A 27,318-nucleotide genomic window follows, 5' to 3' on the forward strand; every position below is an offset into this window, starting at 1 on the left:
TCCCTATATAGGGACGGCCAGTTTGCTCACTTGGGAGAGCGTGGTGCTGACAACACCAAGTCAAGGGTTAAGATCCCCTTACTGGTCATCTTTAAAAAAAAAAAAAAAAAAAAAATGCTGGGTAGAAATAGTTAATAATCTGATGCCAATCATGCTAAGAACCTATTAACCTTCCAGAAAAACCTTCCAAAACAGAAGTACACAAATGACCTGGAGCACAGAAAGAAGATAAATTGATCAGATAGAAGAAAAATGATTAAAACAAGCAAACCTTGATCTTAGGACACTCAGGTGACCCAAGATGAAAAGACTCAAACAGGCCAACATAACAGCAGCCATAATAAAAAATGGAAGCCCTGGGTAGTTCCCTGGTCTGTTCCATACCACACCAATAACCAATACAATTGGTCAATTTCCTTTTTTCTTTAAAGAATAAAGCCGACACAGAGGAGACCTTTTATTTTTTATGCCTCTTCAGAATAACATGTCTCAAAAATAGAGTATTAGAGGGTTCGGATCCCCATTCTAGCCAGCCACCAAAAAATATATAGAGAGAGTACTGGAGCCTTTGCTCAGGACAGTTACAGCAGTCACAGTAAAAGCAGCTTAATTTTACACACATCTAAGTGTCTACAGAGGTAGGCAGTTTCCAAAAGAGAAACACTCTCTGCTTTTGTTATACAAGTCTAACACTCAAAAAGAAAGAAAAACAAAACAAACAAAAAAAAACCACTGAGTGTAGAATAAAGCAGGCCATTTTGCACTTGACCATAACAGAAAAATATACTAAAGAGGCATGCTCTGTAATCAAGCTTATGCTTCCTTTCACTAAAAGGATCTTTCTAAAACAACCCAACACTAACACAGCACACCCAGATATAAAAGCAATGCTAGAGTTCCTACTGTTTTGTAGATGCTACCCACAATCATTCTGTAATATTAGAACACAAGAAATAAAAAGCCACATTCATTTCTCCAAATTCAAAGCATCCCCATCTTAATTTACCATGAATAAAGAGTGTCCAAGGTAGACACATACCTGGCACAAAATCCAAATAGAAGCCCACACTGATCCCAGCATTGTAACATGCCATGCACCAAGGATGACGTAGCAGTTTACCCGACAGACAGTGATGCATTCACTGACTAGATTGCAAAGCAGTCTGAGTTATACTGCAGCACACACTGTGAGAAACTGTTTTACATTGGAGCTTTTATTTTTTTATGTTATTCTTTTTTTTTTTAAATTTTATTTTGTCGATATACATTGTGGTTGATTATTGTTGCCCCTTACCAAAACCTCCCTCCCTCCTCCCTCCCCCCCAACAATGTCTTTTCTGTTTGCTTGTCGTATCAACTTCAAGTAATTGTGGTTGTTATATATTCTCCCCCCCCCCAGTTTTTTTTGTGTGTGTGTGTGTGAATTTATATATTAATTTTTAGCTCCCACCAATAAGTGAGAACATGTGGTATTTCTCTTTCTGTGCCTGACTTGTTTCACTTAATATAATTCTCTCAAGGTTCATCCATGTTGTTGCAAATGGCAGTATTTCATTCGTTTTTATAGCTGAGTAGTATTCCATTGTGTAGATGTACCACATTTTCCATATCCACTCATCCGATGATGGACATTTGGGCTGGTTCCAACTCTTGGCTATTGTAAAGAGTGCTGCGATGAACATTGGGGAACAGGTATGATTTGACTTTGATGATTTCCATTCCTCTGGGTATAGTCTCAGCAGTGGGATAGCTGGGTCATATGGTAGATCTATCTGTAATTGTTTGAGGAACCTACATCGGAGCTTTTATAAGGCGAGATACCTTGGATCAAGGATGTACCTTTGTTGAAAATCAACTGCTCCATTGATCTATATACCTATCCTTGCAGCAGTATCACACAGTCTCGATAACTGTGGCTTTATAGTAGGTTTTGGAATTAGATAGAATAAGTCTTCCAACTTTGCTCTCCTTTTTCAAAATTGTTTTGGTTATTCTAGGCCCTTTGGGTTTCCATGTAAATTTTAGGATCAGCTTGTCAAATTCTAGAAAGAAAAAAAAAACGCTACTGGGATTTTGATATGTAATGTGAATTTATAGACCAATTTAGGGAGAATTATCGTCTTCACAATACTGAGTTTTCCAATCCATGAACATAGACTGCCTCTCCATTTATGTAGATCTTATTTAATTTCTGTAAGCAACGTTCTATAATTTTTAGTGTATAAGACTTGTATGTTTATTGTTAAATCTATTTTTAAGTATTTTATTTTCTTTGATGCTATTGTGAATAAAATTATTTTCTTAATTTCATTTTTGGATTGTTCATTTCTAGCTAGCATATAGAAATACAATTGGCCTTTGTATATAGATATTACAGCCTGTGACCTTGCTAACTCATTTTTTAAATTTTGCTTACAACTTTATTGAAACATAAGTCACACATCATACAACTCACCTATTTAAAGTGTACAATTCAATGGTTTTTAGTATATTCACATAGTTGTGAACCATCATCACCCCAAAAAGAAACCTTGTATCCAGTAGCAGTCACTCCTCATCTCCCCAGCATCCTACCCATTCCTAGGCAATCACTAATATACTTTCTGTCCTTATAGATTTGCTTATTATGGACATTTCATATAAATGGAATAATACGTGGTCTTTTGTGACTGGCTTCTTTTGCTCAGTATAATGTTTTCAATGTTGTAGCATGTATCAGTACTTCATTTCTTTTTAATGGTCATGTATCCATTGCATGTATTCATTGCATGAATACATCATGTTTTTTTTATCCATCAGCAGTTGATGGACATTAGATCGTTTCTACTTTGTGGCTATTATGAATAATGCTGCTATGAACATTCATGTACATGTTTTTATGTGGATATGTTTCCTTTTTCTTGTGTGTATTACTGGGAGTGGAATTGTTGGATCATACCGTAAATAAATGTTTCGTTTTATAAGAAAGTGCCAAATTATTTTCCAAAGTGGCTGTATCATTTTACAATGTACAAGTGATCCAATTTCCCTGCATTCTCACAAACATTTGGTGTGGTCAGTTTTTTAATCTAGGCATTCTGATAGGTATATAGTAATATCTCATTGTTATCTTAATTTGCATTTTTCCTAACAGATAATTACTATTTCTATTTTCCTAAATGCAAACTGCTATTAGCTATTAAACATCTTTTCACGGGCTTATTTGCCATCTGTGTATTCTCTCTGGTGACATTTGCTTATTGAGAATTTGTTTATTGTTTGTTGTCTGACTTTTAAATAATTCTTTAACCATGTTTTTCTTTAGTTCTTTGAACACACTTATAGACTGCTTTGAAGACTTTGGTAAATCCAGCATTTAAAAACACCTGCAGACAGTTTCTATTTACTTCTCTTTTTCCTAAATATGCATCACACTTTTCTACATCTTTGCATGTCTCATGATTTTTTATTGAAAACTAAACATTAAACAATTCATCATAGTAATGCTGGATTCTGATTTCTTTTATCTATGAAAGTTGTTGTTACTACCTTTTCTTTCTTTCTCCTTTTCTTGGCTTAATCATTTGCCTGGATTAAATCTGTAAAATATGTCTCCCCTTCATTGTACAGCCATTGATGTCTCTGCTCATTTTCTTTTTCTTTTTGATTTTTACATTTACACTGGCATCTAAGGAGTCACCCCTCATGTCTACATAGATTAGATGTCAGCCAATGATTAGTCACCTGAAGCCAGTAAAGCTTTTGTACCCTGTTCATGGGTCTGTGTGTGGGACTGAGTGGTGCATTCAAAGTCCAGTACACTTTCAAGTCTGCCCTGGCTTTTACTTCTACTGGGTCTTATGTCTCCTCTGTGCCTGCCAGCAATATGCTTGCCCCAACAACAAACAGGCTTCAGTCTAGCAACGACACTAGCCTGTGCCACTCACCCACTGCTAAGATAGTCTCTTGCACCGACACCACCAGTGAGTACAGACATCATCCACTGCCCCCAAAAAGTTGAGTAAGCTCCCTTCAACTACAGCATCAAAGCTGCTAGTCCTCACAGCCTACCTTCATGGCAAAACATTCATGCCAATTGAGCTGGGAAAAGGGAGATTGAAACAGTCTTAGGCAATAACACCATAGACTCTCACTGTTATTACTGAATTTCAGCAGTTATTCAAGCATAAAAGTTTCTCAGATTATTATATGCCTTTGGTTGGTTGCAAGGGTGCTAATATGGTTGTTTTTGTCCATTTTGTCAAGCTTTATAGTTGTTTTTTGGGTTGAGGATTTGCCAATCTCCCTACTCAGCTACAGCTGGAAGTCCTACCTATTTCATTTACCTTGAATTGAGATATAACTTCATACAACAAAGTCCATAAAGCTTAAGTATTCAACTCAATTAATTTTACACATACACACACACACACACACACATATACATACACCCACACAACCAATGACCCCATCAAGATACAGAATATTTCCAAGGTCCCAGAAGGCTCAATAGTGCTCTCTTCCTAGTCAACATTCTCCCCAAAGGTAAACACTATTCTGACCTCTACCACCTTAAATTAGTCTTACTTGTTCTTTAGCTTCATATGCATATAGCTATACTGTATGAAATTTTATGTCTGGCTTCTTTTGATCAATATTATGTGTATAAAATTCATCAATGTGTTAACATAGTAGCAGTTTGTTCATTTTCATTGCTGTGTAGTATTCCATTGTGTGAACATCCCTTGGTTTATTTATCTTTTCTATTATTCATGATATTTGGGTTCTTTATGAATTTTGGCTGCACTTGTTCTTGTACTTGATTTTTGGTGGACAAATGTGATAATTTCTCTTGGGTATATACCCCAAAGTAAAATTTTTATTGATGGAGTATTTGTATGTTTAGCTTTAAAAGATACTGCCAAAAGGTTTTCTAAACTAGTTGTACCAATTTACATTCTTACTAGTGATGAGCTCCACACCCTTACTAAAACTTGATATTGTTAGTCTTTTTTTTTTTCTTGGGTGGCTGGCCAGTACAGGGATGGAACGCCTAGACCTTGATGTTATCAGCACCATGCTCTAAGATACTGTTAGTCTTTTAATTTTAGCTTTTTTGGTTAGAATAAGTGTTTAACATTATAATTTTAATTTTCAAATCCTTGATGACTAATGATATTGAGCACCTTTTCATATGCTTATTTGTCATTTGAATATCTTCTTTTGAAGTGTCTGTTCAAGTCTTTCTCCATGTTTCAATTGTATCAAATGTCTTTCATCTTACTGATTTATAAGATTCTTATAGTGGGACATTTTAATATTCCTCTTTTAGCAACTGATAGAACAAGTAGGAAAAAAAATCAAGGATACAGAAGAACAAAACTAAAAAGCTTAACTGATATATATAGAACCCTATTATAACTGAAAAATACACATTCAACTTAAAAAATAAATATTCATTGCAAGTGTTTAGTAAACTTTATCAAAATAGACCACATGCTAAGTCATAAAGTGTCAACAAATTTCAAAGGATTGAAATCACACAGAGTATGTCCCCTGAAAAATCAATAACAAAGATAATATAATACCCAAGTGCCTTGAAATTAACCAATATACTTTTAAATAATTTATGGGTCAAAAAAAATCACGAGAATTTTAAAAAGTTTTTAATTGAATTATGAAAATATACCACATCAAAACTTTGGGGATATAGTAAGATGAACTGATGAATGAATACAGAGATAGAGAAATGGACAGACACATGAAAAACATTAAAGGTAGAATCTAGGTGGTGAGTATGTGGGTGTTCTCTATAAAATCCTCTCAACTCTGCTATATGACTGAAATTTTTTATAACAAAACGTTGGGTGGGGGAAACATGTAGGATAAGGCTAAAGCTGGGCTTAGGGGGAAATTTATAGTCTTCAGCATACACATTAGATCAGAAAGGACTAAAAATCAATGATTTAGTCATCTATCTCAAAACGTTAGTAAAAGAACATCAAATGAAACCCAAAGAAAGTAGAAAGAAGGGAATGAAGATGATAGCAGGCATAAATGCAAGCAAAAACAAATATGCAATAGAAAAAAAATCAACAAAGCCAAATGTTAGTTCTTTGAAAAGGCCAATTACGTTGATAAATTTCTATTATGACTGATCAAGAATAAAAGAGAAAATGCTAATTGCCAATATTAGGAATAAGGAAGAGGGAATCACTACAAATATCACAGACATGAAAAAGAAATGAGTATATTATGATGACCTTTATGCCAATAAATTTTTAAATTTAGATGAAGTTGATAAATCTCTTGAAAAACAACTCTCCGGGCCCAGCCCGTGGCACACTCAGGAGAGTGCGGCGCTGGGAGCGCAGCGACACTCCCGCCGCGGGTTCGGATCCTATATAGGAATGGCTGGTGCACTCCCTGGCTGAGTGCCGGTCACAAAAAAGACCAAAAAAAAAAAAAAAAAAAAAAAAAAAATCTCCATTCTACCCAGGAAGAAGTAGAAAACCTAAATAATGCTAAACCTTCTAAAGAAATTGAACATATAATTAGAGCATACTGCTGATAACACCAAGGTCCAGGGTTTGATTCCCTGCACCAGCCAGCTGCCAAAAAAAAAAAGGAATTGAACATATAATATGTATAATTTAAAAGCCACTCCTACTGTCTTTTGCGACAATCCCTGGTCAGTTCTTTATCTCTTCCATTTATTCAACGAATATTTATTAAGTGACTATCATATGCTATAGAAAGTCCTGGGTATACAATTGTAAACAAAACATATATGGTCTTACGCTCATGTTACAGTGTAACGGAGACAAGCAATAAAAAAAAAAAAAAAAAAAAAAAACCAGTAAAAATATTACAAATTGTGATAAATGCTATCACGATAGAGGGAAAAAGGAACATTATGAGTAATAATAGTGGGACTCTGAGAAAATGGCATTTAATCTGAAATCTAATCATTATCCTTAAGACCTCAAGTGATCACTGAGAGAGTGAAAAACACTGGCCTACTAGAGCAACTGAAAGGCCAGTACAACTGAAGTACTGTCAGCAAACGCAAGTTGACAGACGTCAGATCATTCAGGGTCTCATGAGCCAAGGTAAGAATGTTGTATATTCTGCTAAGATCAACAGGAAATCAGGAGGCAAGAATATAATACAGGCAGAGAATCCAGTTAGATGACCATTCTAATAGTCCAAACAAGAGTTGATGGACTAAAGCTTTAACTAAGGTAATGGCAGTGAATATACTAAGGTAAATGTTGGAGAAAGAATCAACAGAACTGAAGTATGATTCCCCAGGTCTTTGGCTTAAGCAGAGTGGCTAGAAGTGCTATTTAGTGAGATGGGGAAGATCAGAGAAGAATCAAATTTATGCAGAAGGTACAGGGAAATCAAGAGTTCAATGCCTATAGGACATTTAAGTGAACATTTCACATAAATAGGTGAATATAACAAGTGATCTCAGATGATAGGTCTGGGATTGATATAAATTTGGGAGTCATAGGCATATAAGCAGTAGCAAAGGAATGAGATTACATAGAGAGAAAATACATATCAAATAAAAAGAGAAGAAGGTCCAGGACTAAGCAATGAAGAAATCCAACATAGAGGTTACATGAGAGAGGAAGAAGTTGCAAACGAGACTGGAAAGAGTAGGAAGGAGGGAGGTAGAAGGAAAGGTGTGAAAGCGTGGTTTTTTAGCAGAAAAGAAAAGCCTGTGTTTTAAGAAAAAGTAGTCACCTGTACAGAACTGTTGAGAGAGCTAGAAGGATCATAACTGAAAAGTATCCACTGGATTTAGCAACACAGCAGTCATTAGTGATTTCATGAGGGCAGTTTCAGTAGCATGGTTGGGCAGAGGCCAGGCTAGAATAGTTTGAAGAATGAATGAAAGATGAGGAAGTCGGAATAGCAGTTCTGAAAATCTTGGCTATGAAGTAGGGCACAGAGATAGGGCAATAGTCCAAAGAGAATGTGGCCATGAAAGAAGAGTTTTATAAAGATAGGAAAGATCAGAGCATGTCTCAATGCCAACAGGAATGATCTAGCAGAAAAAGGGATACTTCAAATGTAAAGAAGAAGAGGATGACCAAAGGAGGGTGGGTGCTGAGGAGTGCTTGTAACAAGAAAGAAAAATGAGAAAGTGAATACAGATAAAGGTAAGTTTGAAATGAGGTTTGAGAAGAATTTCTGGCCTGAATTTATTCAGTGAAATATGTGGCAACGTTATGAATTAAAAGTACGTCTACAATGGACAGGAAATAGCACAAGGGGAGACTGTTTGAAAAGGAATGAAATCATTGTTGTGGAAAATGGAAGGTGAAATTACCCAAAGAGAAAAACAAAATAGGAAAAAGAACAAGAAAAATTTCACAGCACAGGCAGTGTTTGAGAAGGACCTTCAAGAGTGATGACCTCAAAGGGTTAATGGAATTTCAACAGTGAGGTGAAACAGCATTTCAATAAAAAAACATGACAAAGAGAGAGGGAGAGACAGAAAAAGAGACTGAGACACAAACAGAATGAGCAAAGGGCACAAAGATGGAAAAGTATAGCACATGTTGGGGAAGAGACAATTGTCTAGTGTGACTGGAAAGAAGAAAGGAGGGAAAGAACACTGGGCACTGGGTACGTGGGTAGAGAAATAAAACTAGAAAATTCAGTTGTGGCCAGACTGTGGAAGTACTTGAATACCATGACTGAATGCCTCTGCCACTTATTAGGTAGGTAAATTATATAATCTCTCTGAGCATGACTCCTCATCCATAAAATGAAGGTAATTAATACCTACTCTACAGGACTGACTGTTGCTTGGTTAAATGAGATAAATATTGAAAACATTTAGCATAGTGCCTGACTCACAGTAAATACTCGATGAATGGCAGTAAAGTTAGCAGTTATTATCTGAGGCTTTACTCTGAAAGCAGAGGGAAAACATTACAGATATTTGAATAAATGTGAAATAGGGGCAGACTAAAGACAGAAAAAGTCCATTGCAATAAATCAGACTAGAGATAATGAATGCCCACACAAGGTCAGTGATCATGTGAACTGAAAGGAAAAATATGAGTAGCAAAAATGTAGAGAGGATGTGATACAATTATTTACATTTAGCGGGTCAGGATATCCTGGAACTCAAATTTTAACTTCTGTATTCTGAACACTTCTACGAATATCTCACTGATCATCTCCTATAAGTCTACCTGACAAATGGAGTCCCAGTTGCATGACTGCCATTAGATTTTACTGGCTAGGAGGTTAGAATTTTTACTCATGAAGAATTATTAGGGGGCTGGCTGGTTAGCTCAGTTGGTTAGAGCACAGCCTTATAACACCAAGTCACAGGTTCAGATCCCCATACCATCCAGCTGTCAAAAACCAAAAAGAATTATTAAATTGATATTTTGAGATAAGAACTATAAATATGGGAGAAAGAGTACTCAGAAAAATATCAGGTATTAAACTATGGTTATTAACAACTTCATTTTCACTTCAACAAACAGTGCCACCCATGCCAGAAACCAGAGATAGTTAAAGAGACTAGGATTCTCATGCTTATCTGCCCTGAGATGGTTCCCACTTAACACTGACAGCTCAAGGTCAAAGCCTCTAGTACCTTTAATTCTTTCTCTACTGTCTTTTGCTAAAATCTATCCTTAAATCAACTAAGAACTTTTTGATCCTGCTATCCCCTCAAGTAACTGTTCTACTTTTTTCTTTGCCATCAATTTCTTAAAAGAGTAACATACCATTGAAATTACTACTCCTTTACCACTTATACACTACTTAATCTCCTGCCATCTACTAAAGCTGTACGCCCCAAGATCCTCCTATTCATTAACCCCAGTGCTTTTTCTTGGTCTTCTATCTCTTACCTCTTTATTCAACATGAATGCCACATCCTCCATCATGAAATTATCTTTCTGTTGGCTTTCTTGGTTCTCCTTCAACCTCACTGATCACTTCCTGTCCTCTTTGTCTTTTTTTTCATCCTTCCACCTAAAGGTAGATATTTCCCTAAGATAACTGTTGCCTTCAACCTATATACTCTTCCTCATAGTGCTCTAAATCTACTTGCACTATTTTAATTTCAATGTAATAAACATTTATTAAACTTTTGCTATATGCCAGGCACTGTTCTAAACTCTAAAAAAGTGCTTCTCAGCTCAGGCTTCATCTCAGACTCACATGGACAGCATTAGAATAAAGATCCCTGGGCTCCATGACCACAGACTATAATTTAATAAGTCTGAGACGAGGTCCAAGAATCCTTTTTTTTTTTTTTTTTTTTTTTTTAAGATGACTGGTAAGGGGATCCTAACCCTTGACTTGGTGTCGTCAGCACCATGCTCACCCAGGGAGCCAACCAGCCACCCCTATATGGGATCCAAACCCGTGGCCTTGGCGTTATCAGCACCACACTCTCCTGAGTGAGCCACGGGTCGGCCCTGAATCCATATTTTTTGTAAAGCTCCACAGATGATTCTTTTGCACAGCCAGGGGAAAACCTCACACCATTTAACTCACACTTCTGACACCAAATGTGTGGGTTTTTTCCACACCAACAACCAGTTCTCCAACTCTCTGGATATCAAATGGAAGTCCCACAATTCAATTCTGACACTACCTACCTGGACTTAGCACACACCCCACAGCTTAGGGGCTCAGTTCCACCAGACTGCCCCCCACTTCAGACCAATTACAAGTCCTAGTCACCCGTACTTCTGACGAACCAGCTATAAATCAGGGGTTCTCACAACCCTTTCCTCAGGTTCAATAATTTGCTAGAAAAGCTCACAGAACACAGGAAAAGAATTTGCTTACTATTACTGGTTTATTATAAAGGATACAACTGAGGAATAGTCAAATGGAAGAGAAGCATAGGGCAAACTATGGGGGGAAAATTGAAGAGCTTCCATGACTTTCTCTAGGCATTCCACCCTACCAGCACCTCGATGAGTTCACCAACCCAGGTGCTCTATGAACCCTGTTGTTTAGGGGGTTTTATGGAGGTTTCATTAAGTAGGCATGGTTGATTAAATCATTGGCCACTCTTGATTAACTCAATTTCCAGCCTCTCTCCCCTCCTGGGAGATCAGGGGATGGGGCTGAAAGTTGCAATTCTCTAATCACGCCTTGGTCTTTCTGGTGATCAGCCCCCATTCTGAAGCTATCTAGGGAATCCCGGCCCCCAGTCATCTCATTAGCATGAAAGACACTTATTATTCAAGAGTTTCCAGGGGTTTTAGGATCTGTGTGCTAGGAATCAGAGACAAAGACCAAATACTTATTTTTTATTATGAGAATATGACATATATACTCTTAATTACTTTAGCTCTATCTCACCAGGCTCTTCTTCCTTGCACTGATCATACTGTTCCCCTTACATTCCTGTAATACCCAATGACTTATAATTGCCTACACATGCTAGATGTTTCACTGGTATCTGTACACATGTTGTCTACCCCACCAACTCTACCCTTTCTATTATACACACACCTATCTCTGTTAGACTGTCCTTTTTCTGTTCATCCTTCAAATACCAGTTCAAACATCTCTGAGACCTTATTGGACACCTAACAGATCTCATCAAGCCCACCATTATAATGATTAGGTGGACCAGTTAGCTCACTTGGTTAGAGAACTGCCTTGTAACACTAAGGTTGTGGGTTTGAATGCCCACACCAGCCAACCACTGAAAAAAAAAAAAAAAGTAATAATAATGATAATAAAAGAAATAATGTTAAACACAGGGTAAGCCATGGAAAGCCAAGGATCAACAGCTACCATGAAAAGCTAGGAAGGGACCAGGAAGGATTCCTCCTAGCACCTTCAGAGGGAGCATGACCCTGCTATGACTTGATTTCAGAATTCTAGCCTCCAGAACTATGAAAGAAGGGCTGGCCTGTGGCTCACTCGGGAGAGTATGGTGCTGATAACACCAAGGCCATGGGTTTGGATCCCTACATAGTTTTGGCTGGTTCGCTCACTGGCTGAGTGTGGTGCTGACAACACCAAGTCAAGGGTTAATATCCCCTAACCAGTCATCTTTAAAAAAAAAAAATAATAAGAACTATGAAAGAATAAATTTCTGTTGTGTTTAGTCAAAACAAGAAAGAAAGAATGTTAAGCACCTGGCACAATGTTTGGCTAGGCACTAATATATCCTAGGGGTAATAAGAAGCCACTAAAGTAGTATAATGAGATGGTCAGTTTCCCTTTTAGAAAGATCCCAATAATGGCCATGTGGGTTTATACTGAAGGGGGGAAGAGACTGGAGAAGAGCTAAAATACTATTGCCATAATCCCAAAAAAGTAAAATAAAATAAATAAGATCAAGAGCAATGGCAGGGGCAATGGAAAGAAGGGGATGAATTCAAGAGTTATTAGGGGATAGCATCAATAAGAACACCTAATTAGATGTAAGGGGTGAAGGAAAGAGGAATCCAGCATAACACCCACATTTCTGGCCTAATTGCAACAGATTAAGTTATGCAGAAGCCTAACTACAATGATTAAGTGAATAGGACTACCAATTGCAAGTGACAGATTGAGCATTTATTTCTGATCCTTACCAAAACTGCACAAAAATAATAATAAAATGATAAAAGAGGCATGAAGCCATAAGAACGAACAAAATGGAGGAGGAGACCTCAACATAAGAGCTGTCAAAAATTTTTTTGGAAAATAGAAAATACAAGGTCAAGGAATACAATGGTCTGAGGAAATGCCTCAGAAACCAAAGAGCCTATAGTAGGAGAGGGCACTTAGAAACAAGTATAACTCTACTTCAGCACACTGGAAAAATTCAGGAATTTGCAGTGTCCAGTATATCTTTGCTAGCAAGGGTAGAGATGAAGCTGAAAACTGAATGAAGTCTGTAGTTTACTTGAAATCACTGTACCTGTTAATTAGTTTTAATAAATATAGGGGTGTCAGATAAAATATAGAATGCCCATTTAAATTCAAATTTCAGGCAAACAATAATTTTTTTTTTTTTTTTTTTTTTTTTTGTCTTTTTTCGTGACCGGCACTCAGCCAGTGAGTGCACCGGCCATTCCTATATAGGATCCGAACCCACGGCGGGAGCGTCGCCGCGCTCCTAGAGCTGCACTCTCCCGAGTGCGCCACGGGCTCGGCCCCAACAAATAATTTTTTATATAAGTATGTCTTATGCAATATTTGAGACAACTTATATTTAAAAACTATTCATTGTTTAAAAAAAATAAAAAATAAAAAAAAATAAAAATCAGAGAAACAAACAAACAAAAAAAAAACTATTCATTGTGCATCTGAAATTCAAAATCAACTACTTGTCCTGTTTTTTTTCATTTGCTAAATCTGGCAACTCTACATAAGTGTGCTATAGTTACAGAAGATGTTAATATTAGGGGAAGCTGATTGAAGTATACACAGGAACTCTCTGTGCTACCTTGCAACTCTTCTGTAAGTCTAAAATTATTTCAAAATAGGAAGGAGGTAAGAGAGCATGCCTGGGATCCTAAGCAAGGAGCTATGGGTCACAGGCCCCTCCACCAGAAGCAGGCAAAAGAGCATGCCCAGAAATCTAGACAAGGAGCCAAGGGCTGAAGCCCCCTCTACCTGGAACCAGGCAAGAGAGTACACCCAGGGTCCTAGGCAGGTAGCCAAGGACCACAGCCCCCTACATCCAGAAGCAGGCAAAAGAGCACACCAAAAACACCACTTCCACACAGGTGGCCCACCACAGCCACAAACACAGCCATGGCTGCTGAAAAAAATGGCTTGACACCATGGAAGCACTGTGCAGTTGGCCTACTGGACACTCAAGTGCACTGACACAACGAGGGTCACCAGCAGAGACCAGAAAAAGAACAGGATGTCTCTCTCTCCTCAAAGCCCTCTCCAGAATAACAGAAAAAGCAACTGCTCTACCAGATGACCAGACATCAATGTAGAGATGCCAAAAATACAAAAACCCAAGAAAATATAAGACCACAAAAAGAATACAGCAATTCTCAAATACAAGACCCTACAGAGTAGGAAACCCTTTAAATGACTGAAAAGGGATTCCAAGCAAGGAAACTCGCCAAGATACAAGAAGACTCAGACAACATAATGAAATGAGAAAAAAAATCCAGAATATGAAGGAGGAAATTTACGAAGAGATTAATACCCCAAAAAAGAATGTAGCAGACCTTATGCAACTAAAAGATTCACTCAATAAAACAAAAAACACAACTGATAGACAGCTTAAGCAGCAGGCTAGAACAAGCAGATGAAAGAATTTCTGATCTTGAAGATAGTCTTTTCAAAATAACCCAGACAGATGAGAAAAAAGAAAAAAGAATTTTAAAAAATGAAGAAAATCTAAGAGAGCTAGCAGACAACCTTAAGTGCACAAACATTCGAATCATGGGTATTCCAGAAGGGGAGGAGAAAAGAAAAGGCATAGAAAACCTATTCAATGAAATAATAACATAAAAGTTCCCAGGTATAGGGAGTAACATGGACCTTCAGATCCAGGAGGCTCAAAGATCCTGAAACAGATTCAACCCAAAAAGATTTTCACCAAGACACATTATAGTCAAACTGGCAAAGCTGAAAGACAAAGAGGGAATCTTAAAAGAAGCAAGAAAAAAGTGTCAAGTCACCTATAAGGAAGCCCCTATCAGATTAACAGCTGACTTCTCAACAGAAATTTTATAGGCCTGAAGAAAATGGGATAATATATTCAAAATACTCACAGAAAAAAACGGCCAACCAAGAATACTGTACCCAGCAATGCTATCCTCCAGACATGAGTGAAAAGTAGCGTATTTTCCAAACAAACAAAAGCTGCAGGAGTTCACCACCACACAACCGGCCCAACAAGAAATCCTCAAGGAAGTCTTGCATCTGGAACCCCCAAATAATAATTACTAAAATGAATACACAAGAAAGAACAAAACCCACTGGTAGAACAAAAATGCCAATGAGAAAGAAACTATATTTTACTACCACAAAAAGCCATAGTGACAATGTAATAATGCCCCTACTTTATTTCTCATCTCAGTAATTTTATTCTTCTCTCTTTTTTTCTTGGTCAGTCTAGATAAAGGTTTGCAAATTTTCTTGATCTTTTTTAAAGAATCAACTTTTGGTTTTGTTGATTTTCTCTATTGTTTTTTTATTCCCTATTTTATATATTTCTGTAGCAATCTTTGTTATTTCCTACTTATATTTGCTTTTGGTTTAGTTTGCTCTTCTTCTATTTTCTTAAGGTGGAAGTTTACATTAATGATTTGAGATTCTCCTTTTTTTTTTTTTTAGTGGCTTGCTGTTAATTTATTTTTAATATAGGTATTTATAAGTATAAATTTTCCTCAGTTGAAATTAATTTGATATTTGCATGCTTTTGGAAGACTTTAGAGAGCTATTTCAAATAATTATAGAGATTTTAAAATGAAATATGTAAATTTTAATAAGTTTACATCACCAGTTTTTGTGAAAATTGGAAGCCCTACTTTCTACAGAGTATTTTGTTATTCATCTGTTATTCATTTTATGTATTTGTTGTTTGAACAAATAATTGTGCATATCCTTGATTAAAAAAAAGTAAAATTATTTCAAAATAAAAAGCTAAAACAATTAAGTTTTCAAAAGGTTTTTAACATGAGAGAGTGTTATTACATTTAAAAAGGAGAAAACACGGGGCCGGCCCGTGGCTCACTCGGGAGAGTGCGGTGCTGATAACACCAAGGCCCCGGGTTTGGATCCCATATACGGATGGCCGGTTCGCTCACTGGCTGAGTGTGGTGCTGACAACACCAAGTCAAGGGTTAAGATCCCCTTACTGGTCATCTTAAAAACAAAATGCAGAAAACAGAGCTGTGTATTCATTATGGTATCTATATTTTTTTTTTTAATGAAATTTGTCCTTATGGGTTAAAAAACACCAAAAGCAAATATATAAAATATTAAATAGTGGTTATCACTGGATGATTGTATTCTAGATTGTTTCTATTTTCTTTTTTATACTTTTTGGATTTCCAACTTTTTAATAATAAGTATACATTACTTCTAATAATTTAAAAATATAAAGTAGTAAATGCAAACTTCACTTGTAAATTTATGCCAACATAAAGATGGGAGGGAGAAAATGTATGCATTACACTAGAAGTAATAAAAGTAACAGGGCTGGCCAGTTAGCTCAGTTGGTTAGAGCATGGTGCTGATAACACCAAGGTCCAGGCTTCCATCCCTGTTCTGGCCAGCCAGAACAGAAAAACACACACACAAAAAACATTTAAGTTAACCAATCAGTTATTTTTTCATTGTTCTGTCTCCTGGTTCTCACCTGACAAGTAATTTTGACATGACTAATCCGCTTTTTGTTTATTTCTGCTTTCTTCAGCCCTTTTTCTGTCTATAAAGCCAAACTCTTCTGCTCACTGAAACACTTATTCTATTTTTTGGAATGAAATTGCCAGATTCTAGAATTGCAATAAATCCAATCGAGATCTTTAAACTAAAAAAAAAAGTAATGAACATTGTCAAGCAGCTGTCCTGAGCCCTACTTCCAACATTCATAATTTACCATTTCCTCAATTAGCTAAGTTTATAGAATAAACTCCAGAGATTAAAATACGTACACAGGAACAGACAGCTCCTGTTTTCTGAATGGAAAGAAGGGGAGGGGAAGAGATGGAGAGAGAAAACTATTGCCCAAAGCTAAAGAGAACCAAGTTGTAGATCTCAAAATGGCTTTCTCTGTCAACTCACTAGTATAAAGCACAATAGCAACTGGGAACCTCAGAATATCAAGGAAGGAGCACTGAAAATAAAATGTTTGGAGAGCTACTGGGGGAAGGCAGAAAGCTCAGGAAAGCTAAGTGAGAAATGCTAAGAAAGCCAAAACATAAGAATACTCTCAGAGGTCTATCTTATAAGCAATGCTATGATATAAACTCAAAACTAGAGCCAGTTTCCTTATTTCCCATGTTAAAGCTTGACAGAAATAAGCTAAAAGATAGAAAAGGGGAATGAAATTGTAACCATCTAAAACTAGCTGAAACAGGTTTTATTTTCTAATCTCAAGTTATCTCAGAGTTACTTTGTAGGGGGTAAACTGAGCATGCACTGAAAGAGGACCTTGACTACCAGATGACATCAGGAATCTGAAAATTCTATACCAAGGAGCAATCTAAATTAGACCAATCAGAGGATTGGATTCAGAATCAACCAATGAGCTCCTGACTTTATCAGCCTATCATCCTTTGCCATGTCACTTGGATTTAGCCAATAAGGGATCCCAAATACCCCTTAAAAGCCCCTTCAGCCCCTGGTTATGGGAGACAGATTTGAGAAATCTCAAATCTCAAACCTTAAAAGCCCCTTCAGCCCCTGGTTATGGGAGACAAATTTGAGAGATCTCAAATCTCAAACCTCCTGGCCTTGTATAAGTCAACTCCATAAATAAAGCCTTTCTTCTTGCAAAAGCTAGTTCCATGGTATTGGCTTCTGTGCACATTGGGTAGTAAACCCTGGCTCGGTAACAAAATTTCTTGCATTTTTCAAATAATGGTTATTCTCAACATGTGAATTATAACATTGACAATATATGTTTGTTGTAATCTAAAGCCTTTCAAACCTAAATTTCCAAGTTTTAAACACTAATATGCAAAAGACTTGAAGAGGTTTTTCTAGTCAAAAATTTTTATCTCACAAAAGGACTCCTCGATAACAAATAATACTATATTATACCAGGATGCTCTGCAACAACATCATACAATGTAAAAAAACCAATAATTAATTAATAATTAATTAAAACAAAACAAAATAGAAGAACCATATTACACTGGATGGCACATTTTACTTTTCCAAAACCTTTCACAGCTATTATTTAATTTTATCTCCATAGCTAAATTTAAATGAAGTCTTTTCAAACTCAATGAGTTTTAAGTGAGAGACTAAAAAGAAAAGAGAATCCTTATCTCTTTCCATGCCAAACACAAATATATACAGCTAAAACTAAAAATCTGTCCTTCACATCTTCTCATAAAATCAAACTGTACTTTATAATGTTCACTTTCATTATGATTGTAAAATTCATTAAAATACCATCACTGGGCTGGCCCGTGGCTCACTCAGGGGAGTGTGGTGCTGATAACACCAAGGCCACGGGTTCATATCCCATATAGGGATGGCCGGTTTGCTCACTAGGTGAGCATGGTGCTGACAACACCAAGACAAGGGTTAAGATACCCTTACCGGTCGTCTTTTAAAAAATAAATAAATAAATAAATAAATAAATAAATACCATCATTAATGCAACATCAAATTGCTGTGCTACAACTACTTTAACTATATAAAGTGTAGAATGGCTTACTGGCCAGCTGCCAAAATAAATAAATAAACAAAATAAAAAGTAAAAAAACCCAAAAAGTGTAGAATGGTAAATCTTCCTTTATTTTTCTCCGTTTCTCTCCATGACACTAAATTGTCACTAGTAACCATAAACTTTCATGATTTGCTAACTTCCTCTTAAACAAGTCACTAGAGATTGTTATAAAAAAAGTGTGTGGGTAATATGATAGATTAAGAAATTTAAGGCACACAATACACAACATGTGGTCTTAGATTGGACACTTGTTTGAATGAACCAGAATTCTGGGGTCAATTGGAGAAATTTGAATACAGTGTGTATACTAAATGAGATGAAAATTTATTAAAATAGAAAGGTGGAAATTTTTTACCAAAAAACAGCAAATTATAAAACAATACGACCTCATTTCACTAAACAGAAATGCATATAAGTATATGCATAGAACAGGATCCAGAAGACTATACATTAGGATATTATTAGCAGAGTAATCTCTGGGTGGTAGATATACAAGGCTAAAATATGTTTGCTTGTATGACAGTATTTTAAAAAGCTCATGGGAAGATTCATATTATCTTTTAATTCTATTTTCCAAGTTTTTGAAGTAACCTTGTATTTTGTTTTTAATTTTCTACACTTTTTTAATAAAGCATTATTTAAAAATACATTTTCTAACTTCTATCCCTTTTTAATAAGGCTGACATTCAATAAGAGAATTGTTCAAAGAGAACACAAGAGTATCTATTACAGCAAGAGTTATAGTTTAGTATAGTAGTTGCCCGTATGAGCTCCAACTGGGTTCAATACCAAACTCGGCCAATGACAAGCTGTGTGACTTTGGGCATGTTATTTAACCTATGTCTCAGCTCACTATCCATAAATTGTGGGTAATAATAGTGCAACATCTATCTCGTGGAGTTGTTGTGGAGATTAAGTGTCATACTCCACATAAAGCTCAGCAGAGTGTCTGACATATAGTAAAGCACTTAATGTTACCTATTATTGCTATTATTCTTCTAATGAGTCACTGAGAGAGGACAACTGCTAGTTCTTAAAGTTAATGTAAAAAATAGGATAGAATGTAGCAGCAATATATAGGCCTTTTCTCTCACTACTACTGTCACCTAAACTTCCCTCTTGACCCAACGGGAGAAGCTGAATGCCACTCCCAGATTCTCTTAGAATCTTACCTCAACACCATTATTTCCTATGGATAAAGGTTTGCACAGCTGTATATGAATTTATTTTTTTTTTTAAGTCTACAATGACATGCGATATCTAGGAGCTGATTCCAAACACGTTGAGTATATTACCTGTTTGCGTTCCATGACTGGTATCATGGGAGAAACTTTATAGATTATTTCTAATTACAAAAGAAATTAAATATTTTCTAGTTAGATTCTGAAGAATCAAACTTTTTTAAAAAATTATTTTTTAATGGCTGGCCGCTACAGGGATCCAACCCTTGATCTTGGTGTTTTAACGCCGTGCTCTAATGAACTAAGATAAATAACCAGACAGAAGAATCAAACATCTTATAGGTGAATCTCATATCTGAATTCTCAATTTTCAAAGATATTGGTAAAGTACTTTTCTTTCTAGACCAGAAAGGAGATAGGAATAAAACTCACCTTCAAAGATCCCTTCCTTGAAACAAGCAAAATTTAAAAATTCATAAAAAGAATGAAAAACAAGAGAGAGAGAGAAAAAAAAACACAAAGATCCTTTCCTGAATGAACTTACTCTCTCCTTCCAAAGCAGCAACTTACTGTCTTGAACCCCAGCTATAGAACATCTTATGCTAGATTTATGTATATACAGTTAACAGCAATTACAGATCATTCTCAGATAAAGTCCTTAACAAACATGCTTTCTTGTTAAGCATACAATGTTGGCCATTTAATACTTTGACCATATATTTTAAGAAGTTTAAGAGAAAATTGAGACAGAATTTCAAATACTACAACATGAAATATAAGATAAAAAAGTTTTCAAGAAATCACACTACCCTAAGAGGTAAAAGACCCAAATGTGGGCATAACCTGTTTCCAACTGGACTTCAACCAGGAATTCAACACATTAGTTGACAAAACTGATTACAATCTTATTTGCTTGATAGTACAGGGTGCATCTGAAGTATACAGAACAAATCTAATCTCAAGTAGCATTCTATAAAGAGCAGAGAAACTGCCAATATACATACTAGAGATGGCTCTATTATATGCCACCAAATCATACACTAGTTAACAAAAGTAAGATGCCCACATTCAGTGTTTAACAGTCCTTCTTCTTAAAAGTTCAAGTAAATAATAATGAATTTTAGAAATATATCAATCTAGCTGATATATCAACCCCTAGCTGATCTTATTTAAAAATAAAAAGTCAAAATACTTGTCTGCAATGAGGCTTGTATATTCCCACCAAGCTATAACTACTTTCTCAGGGCCTTATTTTCAAATGTTTGGGTCATAAAACTTAGAATGTGATTCATCCAGTTTTTCATTGGACTCTGGAAAATGCATGATGCAAGTCAATCTCCATCCCTAGAAAAGTCTAGTTTTTTATTTCTGCCCATCCATTATGCCACTAGACTTCTCATTCAGCACCTAAAATCAAGCCCTAAACTAGAGAAAGAAAGGTCCACTCATATTATGGCAATTATTTCACTTGGTTTCAGATGACTTCTGGTTAACATCTCTTAGGAATGTACCTGCCCCCTTAATCTATTATCACCTCTGAAGGATTAGGCTATTCATTCTAAGAACTAATCCTAAACTCAACAGTCTCTATTTAACTTTGAGTTCAAAGAGTGAAAAGGAGCATCTGAATGAATATCTTCATTTTTATAGATGAAGAAAATGAGTCCAAGGAAATAACATGAATTGTCTATGGTCACACACCTAATTAATGGAAGATGTCATAACAGAGATCTTTCTTCCATCAAATGAATTTAACTCAATTTAAATTACCTCCAAGGACATCATATCCACAAATGATTTAAGGAATAAATCAATAGAAAATCTTTGTTCTGTTTTGGAACTGGCACTGTCTCCTTCCCAGGCTGCTGATCACACTTCAATCCATTGTTCCTCCACAAGCTATGGGCATGAGTTTTGCAACAGTAAGGCATGCAAAGAAACTCTCAGGCACTCATGCCACTGACCACACAGTTTTTACATAAGAGCCATTAACTTTGAGAATGACTTGGAGACTGCAAACTGCCTTGTGATATCATCAGCTGAGTTTCCCATAATGGCATTTATCTAACCATTGCCAAACTCAGTTTCCTAATCCAACAAATGGATGTTAAGATTCACATAGTCTCAAATTGGACAAATTTCTCAAGGTGCTGTGTGGCTTAACATGTTAAGTTTTAATTCAGTCTTTCTCAACAGAGGCACTACAACATTTTGAGAAGGACGATTCTTTGTTGTGTGGGATTATCCACTACATTGCAGAAGGTTTAGTATCATTAGTCCTCTGTCCTCTAAATGCATGTAGTTCTACCAGTCACATAACCACACACTTCCAAATGACCCCAAGGGGGAAGATAGTACAAGAATTAACCTTAGGGTCAACCATTAAGTGAACTATAAAGTAATGAAAAATGTTTACATAAAGATCTAACCCCTTTTCCCTGCCACTAAATACTGCCCTCTATTCCTCTTTTTACCCTAGAGATTAGTTATAATACTCTGTTCATTAACTCCATAAAACCAATTTTGTCTAAACTAGTTACGTAATTAAGACACCTGTATGGTCAGAGAAGTTGAGTAGAAAAGTTACTGAGGGCTGAGCCGGTGGCGCACTCGGTAGCGTGCTGCGCTAGCAGCGCGGCGACGCTCCCGCCGCCGCGGGTTCAGATCCTATATAAGGATGAGCGGTGCACTCCCTGGCTGAGCGCCGGTCACGGAAAAAAAAAAAAAAAAGTTACTGAAATGTTATCAGGACATTTGAGTTTGAATTCCAGTTTTCTGGCTATTATACCTTAGGCAAGTTATTTCCCCTTATCAGGCCTCAGTTTTCACATCTATTAAAACAAAACAAAACGCATTAGGCTAAATTATCTCTCTGATTCATTGCAGTTCTAGGAATCTGTGAAGTAAAACATAATTAACTTGCATTACTCTTGTCTTTCCACCTCCACATAGCTAAACAAGGGTGACTACTGATGCACACTATCTTCATCTCTCAGAAGCCAGGACCCAAGCTCCAGGGATAATAATAAGAGAACAGTAATATTCAGCCAGATCTAGTATGGGATTTTACTATAGAGTCAGTATCTTGGGTGTATAAAAATAAGCTGAATTATTTTATGACCCATAAATAATAGAAGCACCAAGATAATAACAGCAGCAACAGCCACCCTAACTAATGTTTATCTAGGCTAGACCTATAATCTGAACCCTGGCTGTTACACTAGAATCACCTGGATAGCTTTTTAAAAAAAAATACCCCAGTTTATAGCCAAGCAAATACCAAATGAATCAGAATCTCTGGAGACAGGGTTTATTTTGTAAGGCTCTCCCAAGTGATTCTGATAAACAGTGAGAACCAAGAACCACCTATCCAGATCTTTAATCCAAGAATTACAAAGCAAATGACTAAAGGTTAATTTTGACACACTGGTTGTATAATCAAATATCAATAAATAAGAATAATCCAGTGTTACCAGTTACTGACATTCTCAATTACAGAGAACTGTGTGTCTAGAGAAAACAGGGGAGCTATATAACAACCCTTTGTTCATATCACAACCCTTTAATGAGGGCTGGTCCCGTAAGAAACAAATATAACTTCCTGACAAGATGAGGCGGTTCAAAGAAAGATTACTACAAATGTACCCACCGCTGCAGAATTCCTATCAATCATCAAGATAGTAACAACAATGTTATTTAAAGTAGCACAGAGACTGAAGTTCCTCAACCTAACTCTTACTCACTAGGTCTCATTAAAAGACAAGTATGTAGGAAGGACAGGAAAAAGTTGAGGGCATCATTTAGGAAAAGACACTTCCAAAACCCGCAAAATACATCTTTCCCACTTTGTCATCAAAACTTTGAGTCCAGTGACAGAGGAAAAATTAAAGCAGTCTTGGCTAAAACTATTCTTGCTCTTTTCAGGACACAATCAGCAAAACTAATAAGACCAGTTAAATTAGTAAACCATTAAACTTTTCTGTCTTACCTCATGTGTAAAGCCACGCCATCCTGTAGGCTAGAGATTCCTAAGTCAGAGAGTGTATCTGAGCTGACAGAAGCTGGTGACAGGGAGCCCTCCTTCTCCTCCAGTAGGTCTAGCTTCACCAGGCTGCTGATCTCATCCTCTGAGTTATCTTCAGACACAGAACCAATTATGAATCGGGAGTGCTGGTTCAGCTCCAGAGGTTTGGCCAAGGGAGATGGTTCATCCATTATTCCTTTGAAATGAGCTCTCAGAGCTATGGAGAATATGAAGAGTAAGTAAGAAAAGCAGACTATGGATAATAATCTATATCTGAGAACAGCCAGAGGTTATTTCTGATAAACCACAACTGGCACTTAGAAGCAAGGCAAAGTTTGAGAACTAGCTTCCCTGGCTATTATATTTCAGGGTCTTTGTTTTCTACGAGGGAAGAAAATTGAGTACATGGTAAAGTAACTATGCCTAAAAATTAAAACCAGTTCCCTTTTCTACAAAGAAATCTTTCTCAAAAAACTACAAACCATTCCCAATCTCTTTATCAATTTGGTGATGTCCAACAGATAACTATGATCAATGGAGAAACCGTTGTAGTAGGTAAAGTCTACTTGTTGTGATAAGGCAATTTCAATTGTTAGTACCAGGGAGAAAAAGGTTCAGGTTTGGGAAGAGTGATGGTCATTTGAAACTCGGTGTTTAGAGGAAATTACATAATGATCATCTGGTTCCAAACACTATACCTTGAGAGGCTAAGAATTTTACACAGTGTATATACCTTTAAAACAAACTCCATATGGGTATTTTTTAATTAAAAAAAAAACCAAAAACCTTTATTTGTTCTGATAAGTCTTTTCTTGAATTACATCTTTTAAAAATCCACCCAAAAATGTCTACTTTTTTGGGTGGATTTTTGTCAGCCAATATGCTGACATTGGTGTAGGGAGAAAGTGAATCTATGACCAAACTAAAAAACTATAATCAGTTGATAACACCAAGGTCAAGGATTCAGATTCCCTCACCAGCCATCTGCCCAAAGGGAAAAAAAAAAAAAAAAAAAAAGCCATAATCAAAGTTGTACTCAATAAGTACAACTTTTCTAGATATAGTGTCTTACTAGTCAGGGATTAGATACTGCCAATTGCTAACTAACAAACTAATTAATAAAGACAAAAACATAGTTCAAAGCCCAGAACAACAATAAAAACCCTAAGAAACAATATTTTGTTGCCTCAAATCCTATTTAAAAACTTCAAAACAACAAATCAACTCATTATTAAATAGCTTATAGCCTAACGAATCATTTTAATTCAAAAATAATAATAACCAAACCTGATTTTGAGATGCTCTAAGATATAACAGATAGTAATAAATAGTTAATAGATAGCAACAAATGTATTGTTAATAAATTTTACATGCTATCAATCACTTTGAGGTATAAAAGTAGGTAGAGAGCAGTGTTCCTTGATATCAGACAAGAAAACATCAATATTTTAAAATGTTTGGGAATCACCACTGAACATGTTAAAATTACATATGCACTATTATTTTGGTATAATTCGTGACTCAGAGCTTATTGATGCCCAGAGACAAAACAGTATTTGTAAACGCTAGAGCAGTGTGGTTCTCAAAGTGTGGTTCCTGGACCAGCAGTGGCAGCATCTGGGAACTTTCTAGAAGTGCAAATTCTTAGGCCCTACCCCAGAGCAACCAACTATCAGAAACCACAGGCTGGTGTCCAACAATCTGTGTTTTAACAAGCCCTAAAGTTTGAGAACCACTGTGCTACAAGAATAAAAAAGTAATAATGGAGCTGGCCAGTGAGCTCAGTTGGTTAGAGTGTGGTGCTGATAACAACAAGGTCTAGGGTCTGATCCCTGTACTGGGCAACCGCCAAAAAAGTTATTTCTATTTTTTTTTATTTTTATTTTTATTTTTATTTTTATTTTTATTTTTATTTTTATTTATTTATTTATTTATTTATTTATTCAAAAAAGTTTTTTTTTAAAAAGGTATTAATAGGGGCGGCCCATGACTCACTCAGGAGAGTGTGGTGCTGATAACACCAAGGCCATGGGTTCAGAACCTATATAGGGATGGCCAGTTAGCTCAATGGTTGAGCATGGCACTGACAACACCAAGCCAAGGGTTAAGATCTCCTTACCGGTCATCTTTAAAAAAATAAAGTAGTAACAAATTTCCAGGAATGCTTTTAAAAAAAAAAAAAAGAAAGAAAAAGAAAAAACCTATAGACATTTCCTGAAAGTGAGCTGGACATGACTTAAGGTAACTTTTACTTTTAAAACTAGAATCAGTCTAGCCAGTTAGTTCAGTTCGTAAGAGCATGGTATTGTGACACCAAGGTCAAGGGTTCAATTCCCCCATCAGGTCAAGGGTTCAATTCCCCCATCACCGTACCACCCAGCCACAAAATAAATAAATGAATAAATAAATAAATATAACTAGAAGCAAATATAAAAATATCATGCAACAGAAAAAAATTACAAAGTTTACATTTCTCCCTGGAATATTAGGTTTCTTGAAAAAAAAAAAGTATCCCAATTTTATGAAGATCTTCATTCTAGAAGCCTAAATGAAAACCAAATCATTTTTTTTAAAAAGAGAGGAAAAAAAAAAGGAAAAATGGGAGAGTGGGAGGAAAAAAGGGAAAAAAAAGTTCCAACAGATTGACTGCTCTGAAGAACACCAAAAGGTACAACAGCAAAAGTGTATTTTTTTCATATTTTAAAGCAGTGAATAGTCAAGTTTAAAAATAAACTTATAGCTGGCTGGTTAGCTCAGTTGGTTAGAATGTGGTGCTGATAATATCAATGTCAAGGGTTCAGATCCCCATACCGGCCAGCTGCCAAAAAAATAAAAATAAACAAATAAAAATAAAATAAAATTACATCCCAACACAGAAAATAATGGCTTCCTTCTTCACAAGAGAAATAAGTAAGGCACTCGGGTGCAGATTCTACCTTACAGGCTGACTGAAATTAGATGACACCCAAAAAATAAAATCCGAAAGAAAGGAATGATTTTTTGATTCCATGGGAAAGAAAAGGAAAGGGTTACCAATAACATGGTCCCCAGGCTAATAAATGAAAGTCTCAATAAGGCCAACTTCAAGTTTTTCTTTCCTAGCTAAGAAGAACATGAAGGTGGCCTTTTCTAAAGGGTTACATAGATTGGAAAGGAAGCAGCTTAGCATTAACAGCTAAACAGCCTGTCCAGCAACCAGCAACTACACTGAATAGTATTAGCAGGCACGAGCCTACAAACCACCAGAAAAGAGAGGTCATGTATGGAAAATTACTGAGTAGCTAGCTGTTCAGACACTCTAGAAGCTACTCCACAGCCTGTCCCATTTCCATTGATTCTAGCCCTGAATTAAAGAGAAAAGGTAGTGGAACACTACCATTGTCAGACTCCCTGTTCACTTCAGGTTATCCACCCTAAATCTGCCTATATTCTTCTGTGGAAGGGAACTTTTAACATAAAAGCCTACATTTAATATTTTAGCACATGAACAAAATTATTATCACATTGTAAACATGAAGGAGCATTATTTGTAACTGACCTCTTATAATTCTTACTGTCTGAGCAGATATCCGCCTCCAAAAAGAACTAGAAAGAAAGAGAGAGATTTAAAGGTTTTTTGTTTTTTTAAGAAACTCAAATTTTTGTCAATTCCTGTTTTGCTCACTCAGCATAGAACAAAAACAATAATCTTCAAAGTATCATTTTTTCTGGTTAAATCTATTATTTAACTTGAAGCATAAAGTTCAGGAGTTTAACTA

At 36.2% G+C, this 27,318-nt stretch overlaps 1 protein-coding gene across 10 annotated transcripts in view; it reads right to left on the reverse strand.

Annotated features, from left to right (window-relative positions):
- The window catches only part of ACACA (acetyl-CoA carboxylase alpha), a 293,591-nt gene that overhangs the window by 200,566 nt on the left and 65,707 nt on the right, over window positions 1-27,318 (reverse strand). For all 10 annotated transcript variants that reach the window (XM_063112234.1, XM_063112233.1, XM_063112232.1 and 7 more), the window contains 2 exons: window positions 27,099-27,145; window positions 23,525-23,777 (listed from right to left, as the gene is read on the reverse strand). In XM_063112234.1, coding sequence (XP_062968304.1) covers window positions 23,525-23,777; window positions 27,099-27,145 — 300 coding nt within the window. The remainder of the gene's footprint in view (window positions 1-23,524; window positions 23,778-27,098; window positions 27,146-27,318) is intronic.

Source organism: Cynocephalus volans, chromosome 10 (genome assembly GCF_027409185.1).
Source record: "Cynocephalus volans isolate mCynVol1 chromosome 10, mCynVol1.pri, whole genome shotgun sequence".
NCBI lineage: Eukaryota > Metazoa > Chordata > Mammalia > Dermoptera > Cynocephalidae > Cynocephalus > Cynocephalus volans.